The 14,542-nt window shown below is 39.8% G+C and overlaps 2 protein-coding genes and 1 pseudogene across 2 annotated transcripts in view; 1 reads left to right on the plus strand and 2 right to left on the minus strand.

The window, feature by feature from the left end:
• Positions 1–10,957, plus strand: part of TAF7L (TATA-box binding protein associated factor 7 like) — a 34,043-nt gene extending 23,086 nt beyond the window's left edge. The window contains exon 13 of the mRNA XM_060183299.1: positions 10,119–10,957. Within this exon, the coding sequence (XP_060039282.1) occupies positions 10,119–10,205 (87 nt within the window). The 3' untranslated portion in view covers positions 10,206–10,957. The remainder of the gene's footprint in view (positions 1–10,118) is intronic.
• Positions 10,958–11,032: 75 nt separating this feature from the next.
• LOC132535980 (U4 spliceosomal RNA) lies at positions 11,033–11,159 on the minus strand (annotated as a pseudogene).
• Positions 11,160–12,938: 1,779 nt separating this feature from the next.
• The window catches only part of DRP2 (dystrophin related protein 2), a 93,436-nt gene continuing 91,832 nt past the window's right edge, over positions 12,939–14,542 (minus strand). Inside the window, exon 24 of the transcript XR_009547626.1 lies at positions 12,939–13,170. The gene's annotated coding sequence lies outside the window, so the exon portion shown is untranslated. The remainder of the gene's footprint in view (positions 13,171–14,542) is intronic.

Genomic DNA, 14,542 nt, shown 5'->3' on the forward strand with positions numbered 1-14,542 from the left:
CATGCCCAACACCAAGATTCTGTGTCTCCAACCCCACCTCTCAAAGATAACAGATAATTCCATAGTTCTCACAAATTCTTAGAAGCTTTTTTTCTTTCTTTCCTTTGTTCCTTTTTTTTTCCTTCCTTTTTTTAATTTCAGTTTTCTGGATGCCATATATGAGTGAAATCATCTGGTAGTTGTATTTCATCTCTTCACTTATTTTGCTAAATGTAAACACCTCCAGCTCCATCCATTTTGTCGAAAAGGACATAATATCATATTTTTATTGCAGAGTAGTAATCCATGGAGTATACACCCCATAACTACTACTACTACTACTACTACTACTACTACTACTACTACTACTACTACTACTACTACTACTACTACTACTTCTTCTTCTTCTCCTTCTCCTTCTCCTTCTCCTTCTCCTTCTCCTTCTTCTTCTTCTTCTTCTTCTTCTTCTTGTTTTTTTTTAAAAATAAAATGGAAACATTGACGAAACCATAGGATAAGAGGGGTGCAATTCTACACAATTCCTGCCACTGGAACTCCATATACCATTCTCTCCCCTGATAGTTTTCCTATTCTTTAACCCTCTGGGAGCATGGACCTAGGGACATTATGGGGTGCAGAAGGTGGAAGGTCTGGCTTCTGTGATTGCTTCTCTGATGAACATGGGTGTTGGCAGGTTGATTCATACTCCCAGCCTGTCTCTCTCATTCCATAGTGGGGCGGGGCTTTAGGGAGGTGGGGCTCCAGGACACATTGATGGGGTCATCTGCCCTGGGAAGTCCGGTTGGCATCATGGTAGCATTTGGAACCTGGTGGCTGAAAAAGAGTTAAGATAGAAAGCAGAGCAAATTGTTGACTAATCATGAACCTAAAGGCAAGAATATTATGGATGGAGATTTGGGGTGTCCATTTTGGAAAAAGCTAGTATGTCTATTTTAGCTGTATTCCAAGGGCCCATGACCCAACTAGTTTTTGCCTGTACCTGACATCCAATATGCAGGTGACCTAAGCTATTGTCTGGGGGGATGGTGTCATAGTTGGAAAAAGGACCAGACAGATGGATAAGGGAAGAGAATAGCTCCCAAATATGGGGAAAGTATATACATATTGTTAACTCTAAAACCCATCGATCTGATCTGGGGTTTACATAGGCCATATTCAGCACAGGAGCCTATGTAACCTGTGCATCCCTGCAGGTCTGAGCTCACATTCCGTGGTCACGGCTAGGAACATTCCAGGCTGTGACAATTTCAGGACCTGTTATCTTTGGGTGGTAGGCAGAGTATACTATTATCCAACCTCCCTTCAGAGAATGGAACATTCCTTACCATTGTTGATTCACATTGAGGGCCAGGTCCGATAGGGACCCACAGAGGGGCCCATTATGCTGTTTCTGATGGAGATGACCAGTGACAGTGGTGAGAGGGATCTGTTAGAGGTCTAGGCCCATCATGCCTGTGTGGGAATCCCAGGACTCCCTGACTAGGGCCCCAGGTGAACCCCATACCTTCTTAGCCATTCACCTGTTTGTTGGTGGGCATTTCAGCTACTTCCACTCTTTGGCTATTGTGAATAATAGAGCTGTGAAAATACAGGTGCATATGTCTCTTCAAATTAGGGATGAAGTGTCTTTTGGATAAATGCTTTAAAGCTATCATTTCTGGGTCATAAGGCAATTCCATTTTTTTCTTTAAGCATTCTCCATATAGTCTTCCAAAGGGGCTACACCAGTTTGCATTCCCACCAGCAGTGTATCAGAGTCCCTTTTTCTCCTCAATCTTTCCAACACTTGTCATTTCCCATTTTGTTGATTTATGACATTCTCACAAGTGTGAAAGTTAATCTCAGTGTAGTTTTAATTTTAATTTTCATTCCTCTAATGATAAGTGAAATGGAGCATTTCTTCATATATCTGTGGACCATGTGTATCTCTCTTTGAAAACTGTCTTCCACAATGAGATACCAATTTATATCTATGAGAATGTTATACATCAGAAAGGACAGTAGCAAATGGTAGAGAGGATGTGGTGGAATAGGATCACTTCTGCACTGCTGATGGAAGTGTAAAATGGTCCAATCCTTGTGGAAAGCAGTCTGGAGATTCTTCAGAATACTGGAAATGGACCTACCCTAAACCCCAGCAATTCCTCTCCTGGGGATTTACTGAAAGGAAGTAAAAACACTTATCAAAAGAGATATGTATATACTTATGTTCACAGTAGCACAGTTTGTGGGGCTGTGTGGTGGATCATATGGTTGAGTGCCTATGTTACAATGTGCAAGAAGCTGGGTTCAATTCCCTGGTCCCCACCTTCAGGGGGGAAAGCTTTGTGAGTGGTGAAGCAGTGTTGCAGGTGTCTTCCTCCCTATCACTCCCTTCCCTCTTGATTTTTGGCTATCTCTATCCAATAAATAAACTAAGATTAAAAAATAAAACATAAGCAAAAAGCAGCACAATTTGTAATACCCAGAAACAGGAAGCAACCCAGATATCCAATAGCAGTTGAGTAGGGAAAAAAACGCATGAAACATTATATATATATATATATATATATATATGCAATGGAATATTACTCATCAATTTAAAATGATGAAGTCATTTCCTTTGCATTATCTTAGATGGAACTTGAAGATATCATGTCAAGCAAGATAAGTCAAAAAGAGAAGGACAAACACCAAGTGATCATTGCATTTAATTTGGAGTGAGGTTAATCCCTATAATTATGTGATCTAGTTTCTGATCTAATGTCTATAGGCCTTTATAAAGTCTCTCTGAATAAATATATTTATATATTTTTTAGGGGGAAAAAACTAAGAGATACTTATATGCGGGGTTTAATATATGGGGACAAGAAGGGAGAACACAAAGTGAAACATAGACTGGATAAGGTATATTGCATCAAAGCAAAAGTCTCTAGGAAAGGGGTGGGAGGGATGAGTGGTAGATAACTTGGGGGTTCTGTTGTATAATGAAACTGTACCCATGTGTCAATGAATATAATTAAACCATAACCCCCTCAGGAAAAAAAGAAAGAAAGAGAAGAAAAGAAAGAAAACTCTCTAGCTCTTTGGCCCACTTTATAAATATTTTATTAGTGATTTATAATATTATAAGATAATAGGGGAATAATTCCACACCACTCCCACCACCTAAGTTCTGTTAACCTCCCACTGGTAACTACCATAGCTATCCCAAGGACATAGTTAGTGGTTCCTGTATTTCTTTTTTTAATTATTTATTTATTATTGGATAGAGACAGAAGTTGAGAAGGAAGGGTGGATATAGAGATAGACAGAGAGAGACACCTGAAGCACTGCTTTACCATTCATGAAGTTTTCCCCCCTGCAGGTGGGTACCAGGGGCTTGAACCTATGTCCTTGCACACTGTAATGGGTGTACTTACCTGTGTTTCAACTCTCTCTATTCCACTTATGAGTGAAATCATCCCATAGTTGTCCTTCCTTTTTCCTCTTCCCTCTCACGTAAGAGAAATAGTGTCTGACTTCCTCAGGTATTCTCCAGAATTTCTTCCCTCTCGTGCAAAACCAAAGTTTCCTTCACGTAAAAGTTCTGGATCCAGTGGAATGAGTGGTCTTTTCCTGACATTTCTGCCTCTTGGAATATGGACCAGAATTCTTTTTGGTGTGCAGAAGGAAGGAGTTCTGGCTTCTATGATTGCTTTTCTGCTGGGCATGTATATCGGCTGGTCGGTCCATACCCCTAGCTTGTCTCTATCTCTCCCTAGTAGGTAGGGTTCTACAGAGGTGAGACTTCAGGGCACATTGGTGAGGTCATCTGCCCAGGGAAGTCAGGATGGAATCAATAGCATCTGCAACTTGGTGGCTGAAAGGTGGTAAGATATAAAGCAGGACAAATTGTTTAATAAACAGGAACTCAAAGGTAGGATTAGAACAGATGAAATCAGGGGTCGTTGAATGGAAAGAAGCTAGGAAGTCTATTTTAAGTATGTTCCAAAGGGCCCATGACTTTCTTAATTTTTGCCTGAGTCCGATAACATACAGGTAGACACAGCTGTCTTCCATATTTAGCTGTTTTGGCTATGCCTCCCACTACAAGAATTTTAGAGACTAGAGATCATATTGTGAGGCTTAGCACGAGAGTCTTAAAGTAGAGATGCTGTCCCCCTTTGCCATCCTCATTCCAGTAAAGCCAGAGAATTCTTACATTTTGTATATTCCTTTGTTTTGGCAATTCATTTATATTTATTTATTATTAATAGTGGTTTACAAGATTATAGGTTATAGTTCCACACTGCACACATCACCAAAGTTCTGTGCTCCCACCCTCCCAACAAAAGCCACCACAGTTCTCACAAAATACTAGAGACAGTTTGTTTTCTTCCTCTTCCTTTTCTCACTCCTACTCTTCTTTTTCTTGGCAAGTTTATGTGTAATCACATCTCTATTTTCCACATAGGAGTGAAACCATCTGGTAGTTGTCTTTTGTCTCTTATTTCACTAAGCATAACCACCTCCAGTTCCATCCATTTTGTCCCAAAGGACACAGTATCATCTTCTTTGATTGCAGACCAATATTTCATGGAATTTATATTCCATAACTTATTTATGCAGTCCTCTGTCATTTGGCAGTTAGGCTTCTTCCACTCTTTGGCTTTTGTGAATAATGCATCTATGAACATAGTGGTGTACATGTTCCTTTAAATTAGTGTTTTCATGTCCTTTGGATACATAGCAAATCACTTATTTAAGTACTGCTCATAAACATCCACATGAGTAATTAAAGTCAAGATTGCTTTAGGATCTCCAAACCTGCTTTTTAAATCCATGTAACTTAGTATCAAGGAGTATTATTTTCAATATAGAAATATAGCTGTAAACTTATTTATTTATTCCCTTTTGTTGCCCTTGTTTTATTGTTGTTATTGATGTCACTGTTGGATAGGAAAGAGAGAAATGGAGAGATATGGGGAAGACAGAGAGGAGGAGTGAAAGATAGACACCTGCAGACCTGCTTCACCGCTTGTGAAGCAACTCCCCTGCAAGTGGGGAGCCAGGGGCTCGAACCGGGATCCTTATGCCGGTCCTTGCGCTTTGCGCCACCTGTGCTTAACCTGTTGTGCTACCGCCTGACTCCCTGTAAACTTTTTTTTTTTTTTTTTTGCTACCAGGTTTATCTCTTGACTAAGCGGCTCAGTATCTGTACAACTCCACCATTCCAGGTGGCCATTTTCCCTTCTTCCTTCCTTTCTTTCTGATAGAGACAAAGAGAAATAGAGGAAAACAATGAGGTACCACTTCACTCCTGTGAGAATGTCATGAATCAGAAAAGACAGCAGCAACAAATGCTGGAGAGCTTGTGAGGGAAAAGGAACTATCCTGCACTGCTGGTGGGAATGTAAATTGGTTCAACTACTGTGGAGAGCAGTCTGGAGAACTCTCAGAAAGATAGCAGTGGACCCTGCAATTCCTTATGACCCTACAAGTCCTCTCCTGGGGATTTATCCTAAGGAACCAAACACACTCATCCAAAAAGATTTGTGTATACCTATGTTCATAGCAGCACAATTTGTAATAGCCAAAACCTGGAGGCAACCCAGGTGTCCAACAATAGATGAGTGGTTGAGTAAGTTGTCTGTATACACGATGTAATACTATTCAGCTATTAAAAATAGTGAATCACCTTCTTTACCCCATCTTGGACAAGCTTGAAGAAATCATGTTGAGATAAGTCAGAAGCAAAAGGATATGGGATGAATATGGGATGATCTCACTTATAGCTAGAAGTTGAAAAACAAGATTAGAAGTGAAAATGCAAAGCAGAACTTGGGCTAGAGTTGGTGTATTGCACCTAAGTAAAAAACTCTATGGTGGAAGGGTGTTCAGGTCCTGGTACATGATAGCAGAGGGGGACCTATTGGGGATTGAACTGTTATGTGGAAAACTGGGTAATGTTATGTATGTACAAACTATTGTAATTTAATGTCAACTGTAAACCATTAATCCCCCCATAAAGAAATTAAAAGAGAGAGAGAAATAGGTAGAGGGACCAGGAGGGAGTGAGAGAGGGAGTTACAGATACAATTAAAGCATTGTTGCACCACTTGTGAAGCTCCCCACATGGTAACGTGCATCTCCAGTTGGGAGAAGTCTAGGAAGGGGATATGGATTTAAATTTAAAGGTGTGAAAGCTCTTATTTGTTCATGGGGACTTCTTAGAGAGATTGAATATAGTTGGGGTCCTAAAATGTAGCTACATTTAACGGAGATCGGAAAAGGAGGGCATTTTATATAGAATGTGATGATGATGATTCATGGTGATTCAGTTTAGATTTTTGATGTAGGTTATAATTAACAAAGTTTTTTTTTTGTTACTAAATTTTCTAGTAATATTTAACATTGGTTTAGTAAGTATAAGATTTCAGTGGTATAGTCTCAGATCTAAATATGTATGTGTACAACTCACTGCACCTACCATAAGGTTCCTGTGCCTTCTCATTCCCTGTGATAACTACCACAGTTTATGTAGATTCAGAGATAGTTTGGTAACAGTTTTTTTCAAATATATTTGCAAAAAATTTGGTGTGTCTTGGGGGGGGACTAGAGGAGTATACAAGTGATAGAATCAAAACAATTGTTTAAATTTACAGGGTGAAAAGGGGAACAAAGATAAATCCAAACTGAGATGAAATATGAAGCTTTGCCCTATCAGTGCACCACTAGCTTAGATGAAGACAATAGAAAGAAGATTATTGTTGATGGGGTGGGGGAATGAGAAGATATTGAGTTGAATGGGAAACATGTTGAGTTGGAAAGCACTTTTGGAAATGAGAGATTGGAGAGTGGTTCCTGCATAGAGAAATAATAGTGGTTCAATGTTCACTGAAGCTGTGGGGATAAATGACTCAATCACATTGACTACTTAGCAAGAAACCTGAATTTAGGTGGGAAATCTCTTAAAGGATGGTTGAAGTAGAGAAAGCTCACAGTTGAGGAGGAACTGGAGTCATCAGTTGTTTCAGTCATGGTCAGCTGGAGGTAAAATAACATCTGGGTGAAAAGATATAGCATGTATTCAATAGTATACAGCCATTTTATACTACTCTGTTCATTTCCTTTCACAAAATGAAAATCCACACTAGTATGAAACATATTAAATTGAATAATGTAATAATAATAATAAACTGAACAATATAGATTAATCTTTGTCCCAAACACAGCATACCTATCTGAATATTATTGTCCACTTTGTCATTTTATATTGAAAAAAAAATCCTACACTGAAAAAGGTTCAGGATTTCTCACTTAGAAAGAATCAGTTTAGGGGCTGAATGGTGGCCCACCTGGCTGAGCACACGTTACAGTGTGCAAGGACCCAGGTTCAAGCCCTTGGTCCCCATCTGCAATAAGAAAGCTTGTGAGTGGTGAAGCAGTGTTGCATATGTCTCTCTGTCTCTCTATCACCCCTTTCCCTCTTGATTTCTGGCTATCTTTATCCAATAAATAAATAAATAAATAAAATTTAAAAAATTTAAAAGGAGAAAGAGTCAGTTTAATTTAAACATCATCAGGCCTCTGATTGGTCAGAACTCTGACCTAACTTGCAAGCATCTCTTAATGTGGCCAGTCACAGTAACTAAGACTGCTTAAAATTTGATGTGTTCAGTCTATCCCTCCTATCTTGTCTTTTTACAATTCTATTTTTTTTTATTGCTAACAGGGTTATTGCTGTGGCTTCATGCCTATATGGTGAATACACTATTCTTGGGAGCCATTTTTTCTCTTTTATTTTTATTTAATAGGATATACAGATTGAGAGATGGGCTAGAGATTGAGAAAGAGAAACCTGCAGCACTTGCTTTACCACTAGTGAAGCTCTGCCTTCCCCTCCCTAACATGGGGACCAAAGGTTTGGACCCAGGTCCTTGCACATGGTGACATATATATTCAATGGGGTGCCTGGCCTCTCTACCTTATCTTCTCTTAGAATATATCTACAATGTTCTTATCTCTTTTACCTCTTCAGTAAGCTGTGAGCTCAGTACAGTCTTTCTAAGAATACAAATTCATGGCATTAAGCACACTGAATTTCTTAAGCATTCATTCTCTTATTAATTTTTTAAAAATGTATTTATTTTTCCTTTTGTTGCCCTTATTTTTATTGTTGTTGTAGTTATTGTTGTTGTTATTAATGTCATCGTTATTAGATAGGATAGAGAGAAATAGAGAGAGGAGGGGAAGACAGAGAGGGGGAGAGAAAGACACCTGCAGACCTGCTTCACCACTTGTGAAGCGACCACCCTGCAGGTGAGGAGCTGGAGGCTGGAACCGGGATCTTTATGCTGGCCGTTGTGCTTTACACCAAGACATATTCATTCTTAAAATGTTCCTTTATAAGTTTGACCTAATAAGGGAAAACAATATTTATGGCATTGTGCATGCATTCTTGAGTACGGTGCTGTTTATGGGAAAATTTTTTTAACTTATTTATAAAAAGGATACACTGACAAAACCATAGGATAAAAAGGGTAGAACTTCACACAGTTCCCACCACCAGAACTCCATATCCTATCCCCTCCCGGTAGCTTTCCTATTCTTTAACCCTCTGGGAATATGGACCCAAGGTTATTGTGGGATGCAGAAGGTTGAAGGTCTGGCTTCTGTAATTGCTTCCCCGCTGAACAAGGGTGTTGACAGGTCGATCCATACTCCAAGCCTGCCCCTCTCTTTCCCTAGTGGGGCGGGGTTCTGGGGAATCGGAGCTTCAGGACACATTGGTGGGGTTGTCTGTCTGGGGAAGTCTGGTTGGCATCATGGTAGCATCTGGAACCTGGTGGCTGAAAAGAGAGTTAACATATAAAGCCAAGCAAGATGTTGACTAATCATGAACCTAAAGGCTGGAGTAGTGTATATGAAGACTTGGGGTGTGTGTGTCTCCATTCTGTAGATAGTTAGTAGACATATTTTAGTTATATTTCAAAGGGTCTGTAGTTATACTAGTTTTTTTCCCTGAGCCTGAAATCTGATATGCAGGTGGATCCTAGTTATTGTCTGCAGAGATAATGTCATAGCTTGAAAAAGGACCAGAAATTCTGCTGGATAAGGAAGAGAGTAGCTCCCAAATATGGGAAAGGGGTATAAATATTGATGGCTGTAAACCCCATCGGTTTGATGTGATCTGGGGCCCATATTCAGCTTAGGAGCCTATGTGACCTCTGCATCCCAGTAGATCTGAGCTCACAGTTTGTGGTCATAATTAGGAACATTCCAAGCTGCCCCAGTATCAGGACCCATCTTCCTCAGGTGTAGCATAGAGTATATTGTCCTGTCTCCCTTCAGAGGATGGAACATTCTCTACCACTGTTGATTCAAGTTGAGGGCAAGGTCCTATGGGGGACCCACAAAGAGGTCTGTTTTGTTGTTCCTGATATAATGACTGGTAACAATGGAGAGAGGGATTTATTCAAGGTCTAGGCCCATCATGTCTGTTTGGGAGTCTCAGGACTCCCCAGCTAGGGCCCCAGCTGATGGGGTGGTCTGATAGTGACTAAAGAGTCATCACTAAAGTATATCAGTCTCTTGCCCTTATATGGGAACATTTTTTCTAAATATTTATTTACTTATTTATTCCCTTTTGTTGCCCTTATTGTTTTATTGTTGTAGTTATTATTATTGTTCTTGATGTCATCGTTGTTTGATAGGACAGAGAGAAATGGAGAGAGGAGGGGAAGACAGAGAGAGGGAGAAAAAGATAGACACCTGCAGACCTGCTTCACTGCTTGTGAAGCAACTCCCCTACAGGTTTCATGTATCATGAAAGAATAAATAAATGGTGTCTTTCCTTTTCTCTCTCTCTCCTTTTCTATCTCCTCCCTCCCTTTCTCTTTCTATCTGAATTTAAGAGAGGAAAAAAGAGTCATCTATGAATAGTGGAACTGTGCATGTGTTAAGCTCCTGAATGACTACCACCAACACCCCCCAAACAAAGAAAACCTCCCATATGAAAAATGACAGTGTTTGTTTTTTGTTCACATAAGTAAATTCTAGATCAAATAGTGGGACTTAAAATTTCAGATTAATTTTTCATGTGTATGTGTGTGTTGTTGTTGTTTTTTTTTTTTTTTTTTTGTCTCTCCCTATAGCTTGTTTCCCTCCATGAAAAACTGAAGTATTTTCTGGAGAAGATAGGAGAGCCTGATCCACAAATCCCGATTTCAACTGAAGACTGAATGAAATTGTACATGTTTCTATTGCTCTCATTGCCTTTGTTGAATTACATTTCTTTGCCTTATATAAACTATATCAATTATATTAGAAGTGTATAGTTATGTAGAAAAGAAATAATATAGAAAATTAGTAGACCTAAAAATCCATTTTCACTTTAGCACTTTGCTGCCTATCAATTTGAGACATATAACAATTCTGTTGTTTCATATCTGAAGATTCTGCCTTCCAAAGGCAGGGAGTCTAGCCTGACAATCAGACAGCTCTTTTGTATATGTGCTAATTTTTCCTTCTGTGGTTTGTTTTAAATATTTTCTAAAACATGGAACAAATCAAGACACTTCTACCAAGGACAAGGAGCTACACGGTGAACATCAATGCCTACCTCACAGCAGTGAATACTCAGTTGTTGTATGCTGTCAATGTTCAGGTGATAGTGGTTGCTTTCTTGCTCAGGGATGATTTCTGCTGCTGCTATCTTTGTTACTATTTTTTTCTTTTTTAAGACTGTAACTGGTTGTTACTTTCCAGTTAAGGGAATAGTTAGGCAGAGCAGTGATAAAATTCTGTACTGTTATTCTCATTTTCAGCTTCTTCATCCTAATCACCGCCAGAAAAGGTTAGGAAAAAACAGATGCCTTTGATACTCACAATGACTACCTTAAAAAATTAAATCTTGGTGGTTTTTTCATCAGATGTTTTGGTACAGTTTTCTGGTCTATATTATTTAAGCAATAAATAAATCCGTCAAGTTTAATGGATTTCTGTCACTTTATTAAACTGCTGTCACAGTGTACTTATCAAAAAAGAAACTGTCGAGATAATCAGTGAACTCTATGATTAGGAAATGACAGAAGATGCTGTCAGGAGAGGGCATTATTATTAATATTATTTTCAGTTAGCAATAATTGTGCCTCAGATAAACCTCATTGGTTACGATACCTCCTCTATGCAAAGCTGAGGGCATTCTTCTAGATAGTTCTTAGGATAGTTCCTAATGAGCTAAAAAAAAACACACTCATATTAACTATATACCATTGGTACTTAAAAAGGGCATAGGGAAGTGAAAAAGTGACAGATTTAGCACTGGCATTGAACTATGCTGTACTGGAACAAACACAAGATTGGGATCCCAACTCTTCCACACACTTTAGGCAAGTCCCTATACTTCTGTTTCCTCATCTAAAAGACAAAGGTGATATAATAATTATCACCAAGAGGCATTTAAGTGTTTTCTGTTAAGATGTCCGGCTAGACTTCAGGTCTGGTTCCAATGATGACGTTGGAGCTGTTTTAGGAAATAAACTTTGAATTTTTCTATACCACATCTAGCACTCTGATTACAAGCTGAAGTTATTAAGTCATGAGAAGAGGAGGTCAGCAGTATCTAGGCAGGGTCTTTTGAGAGATAAAGAAGGAATGCTGTGGAGGGGGAGCACATGGAGGACAGAAGGACTATATGAGATAAGCATGTTAAGTGCTAGCAAAGTACAGCAAAAAGTAGGAGAGGGCTTAAAGGACAATCTGAAGATCAAGATGATATAGAAAAAGGTTATTTTATTGAATCAAAGCAAAGGACTCTGGGGAAGAAGGGTAATGCATACGATGGAGGGGCTCTGAGGACCTTGTGTGTGATGGTTGAAAAGGACCTAAGCTGGGGGGGGGAGTGTCTTGCAGACACCTATCATGGGGAGATGAGAAGTTGTACTTATGCATCAATAACTGTACTTTAAAACATTAACCACCCAATAAAGTAGAAAAAATAAGATTTAAATGTTACCTAGAAAATTTTAAATCACATATGCAGCTAACATATCTGTTTGACAGTGCTATTCTAGATTGACAAAAAAGAAAAATTGATAGAGGGGAAGAGAAACTGACCCTTTTTTATTTTACTGTAAAGTAACATTTAAAGAGTTATCACCATAACCACCACCACCATACCACACACACACACACACACACACACACACACACACACACACACACACACACACACACGTATATTGTCGTCTCTAGAGTTTTACCACTGTGGGCCATCAATGGTTTGGACAGAGAAACAGAGAGGAAGGGCTAAAGACACCACAGCACTGAAGATTCGAAGATTCCTTCAGTGCAGTGGAGGCTGAATTGGAATCTGGGTCACATGCACAGCAAAGCAGGTGTACTACCCAGGTGAGATTATTGCTGCATTGGGGGGTCACTTCAGTGATACTTTCTCTCTATTTCCTGCCCCCTCCCCTTCCCTTTGTGATTATGGTATCTCCTCTGCCGGATAAATACCCCTTTCCTTTCCTTTCGTCCCCCTTTCCTTTCCTTTCCTTTCCTTTCCTTTCCTTTCCTTTCCTTTCCTTTCCTTTCCTTTCCTTTCCTTTCCTTTCCTTTCCTTTCCTTTCCTTTCCTTTCCTTTCCTTTCATTCCCTTCCCTTCCCTTCCCTTCCCTTCCCTTCCCTTCCCTTCCCCTCCCTTCCCTTTCCCCTTTTATTTTCCCTTTCATCTGAAAATGTTTACCCAGAGCAGTGAAGCTCCAAAAACAAAAGAAAGAAAAAAATGAAAGTTCATTTTGCAAGGGAAGGGGCTAACAGGAGTGTTTTTTTCTCTTGTAGACATTAGACTGTTGGGAGTCTATGTTTTTTGCAGTACCCTCATGGTTTCTTTGTCGACTTTCTCTCCTTATCCTCAAATGAAGTAAATATGTGGAATATTAGAGTCAAGGAATATAACCAGAGGAACCAAAGTAAACAAATACAAATTTATTCTTTACAAAGCAAAATTCAAGGAACAGGGGAAAGCACCACAGTGAGTGGCAATCAGTGTTAACTGATTTGTTCCCAGCCTCTTCCTTTCATCCCAGACTTTCTCTAGACTCATGTGTCACCCTTGTCTTCTCCCCTGAACACCTTCCACAGATCTGCTCTTTGTGACTAGTTCTTGCAGTCAGAATAATTTCCGTATGGCCTCAGTATTGCCCTGGGAACAGAACAGCAAGAGCATTCAGTAGTGCCTCCCCCCTTCCAATATGGCAGCTGTGGGAGGAGATGGAGGTTAGGAGCTATGTCCTGGCCTTGTGCCTTTCTCTCACCCACAGCCATTGCTGCTAAAATAGTGAGAAAAAGGTGAAGTATTTCTTTGTTCCCAGGGCCAGAATTTAGCAGATACCTAGAGACAATGCTGCCCCCTGAGCAGCTAAGACTCCACAACTCTTGGGCAGCCTAGTTCCCTCAGTTTTTCTTCTAGGACTATTAGTCCTAAGGCAGCTACTTTGTTGATTATCTGTCACATACATTAAGGGAACTTTGATGATATTCTTGGTCTGAAATGGTCTATGAGGCCATGAGTATGCCATTGACACTGTGTATTCAATGAATGTCCTAGCTTGAAGCTGCATATCTGGGAGTCCAGATCCCAAACACACACCTCAGGCAACATGAATAGTCCTTAAAATAAATCCAGGGGGAAATCTCTCTCTCTATTTTGTTCCCTTTCCAGAGCACAAGAAATTCAAACAGGTTCCTCTGTAGAAACTTTAGGTCTAGAAGGACATGGGCACTTAAGCATCTTGATCTCAGCCTTTTCATTCTGGAGGGCAGGACACATGTCCTCCGGGGTAAAACTCTCCCTAAGAGAACCATATCAACGAACAGCTTGAGGGCCGCCAGCCAGTCAGCCTTCCCAAACGATTTCCTAGTCAACATGGTTCTACTCAATTCTCACAGAAGCACCCTCAAAATGTCTTTTTTGGCCTCTGTCAGATTCTGGTGAGAAAAATCTCTCAGTCCAAACTGTTTCCTGATACTATTTGACAACAACTCCAGCAAACACTCACATTCCTTATCACTGATGCTAATCTCACAACTCAGAGGTTTTCCTTAGGCTGCCTACCCAGCAACTGTCTTCCTTACTCTTGTAGTCTAGGGCCATAAACTACATAGCATCACAGACAAGACCTCTTAGAGACAATGACACAAGACAGATATCTAACGACAAAAACTATAGCTCAGTAAGTTCCACCCTAATCTAAATTCACCTCTGCCTCATTGTGGGCAAGCTGTACACACATGCTACAGTGACTGGCACTGGACCCTTCAGTGATACATTCACTTCAGGCATTAAGGTAAACAAGAGACCACAAGATGTCAGTGATCCCATAAGTAAGAATCAACTTTTGACTTCCATCTTTAATTCACCTAAAGTACAAATTCTAATAACAAGGTCTGCCTATTCTCCTCCGCACTCCCTTTTTTGCCATAGGCCTTCAGCAGTATGAGGTGTTTCATGCAGAAAGGGAGTTATGAATGGATTTTATAGGACTTTCCTGGTCAAAGATTATTTGATAATAGTT

The sequence above is a fragment of the Erinaceus europaeus genome, chromosome X (genome assembly GCF_950295315.1).
Source record: "Erinaceus europaeus chromosome X, mEriEur2.1, whole genome shotgun sequence".
NCBI lineage: Eukaryota > Metazoa > Chordata > Mammalia > Eulipotyphla > Erinaceidae > Erinaceus > Erinaceus europaeus.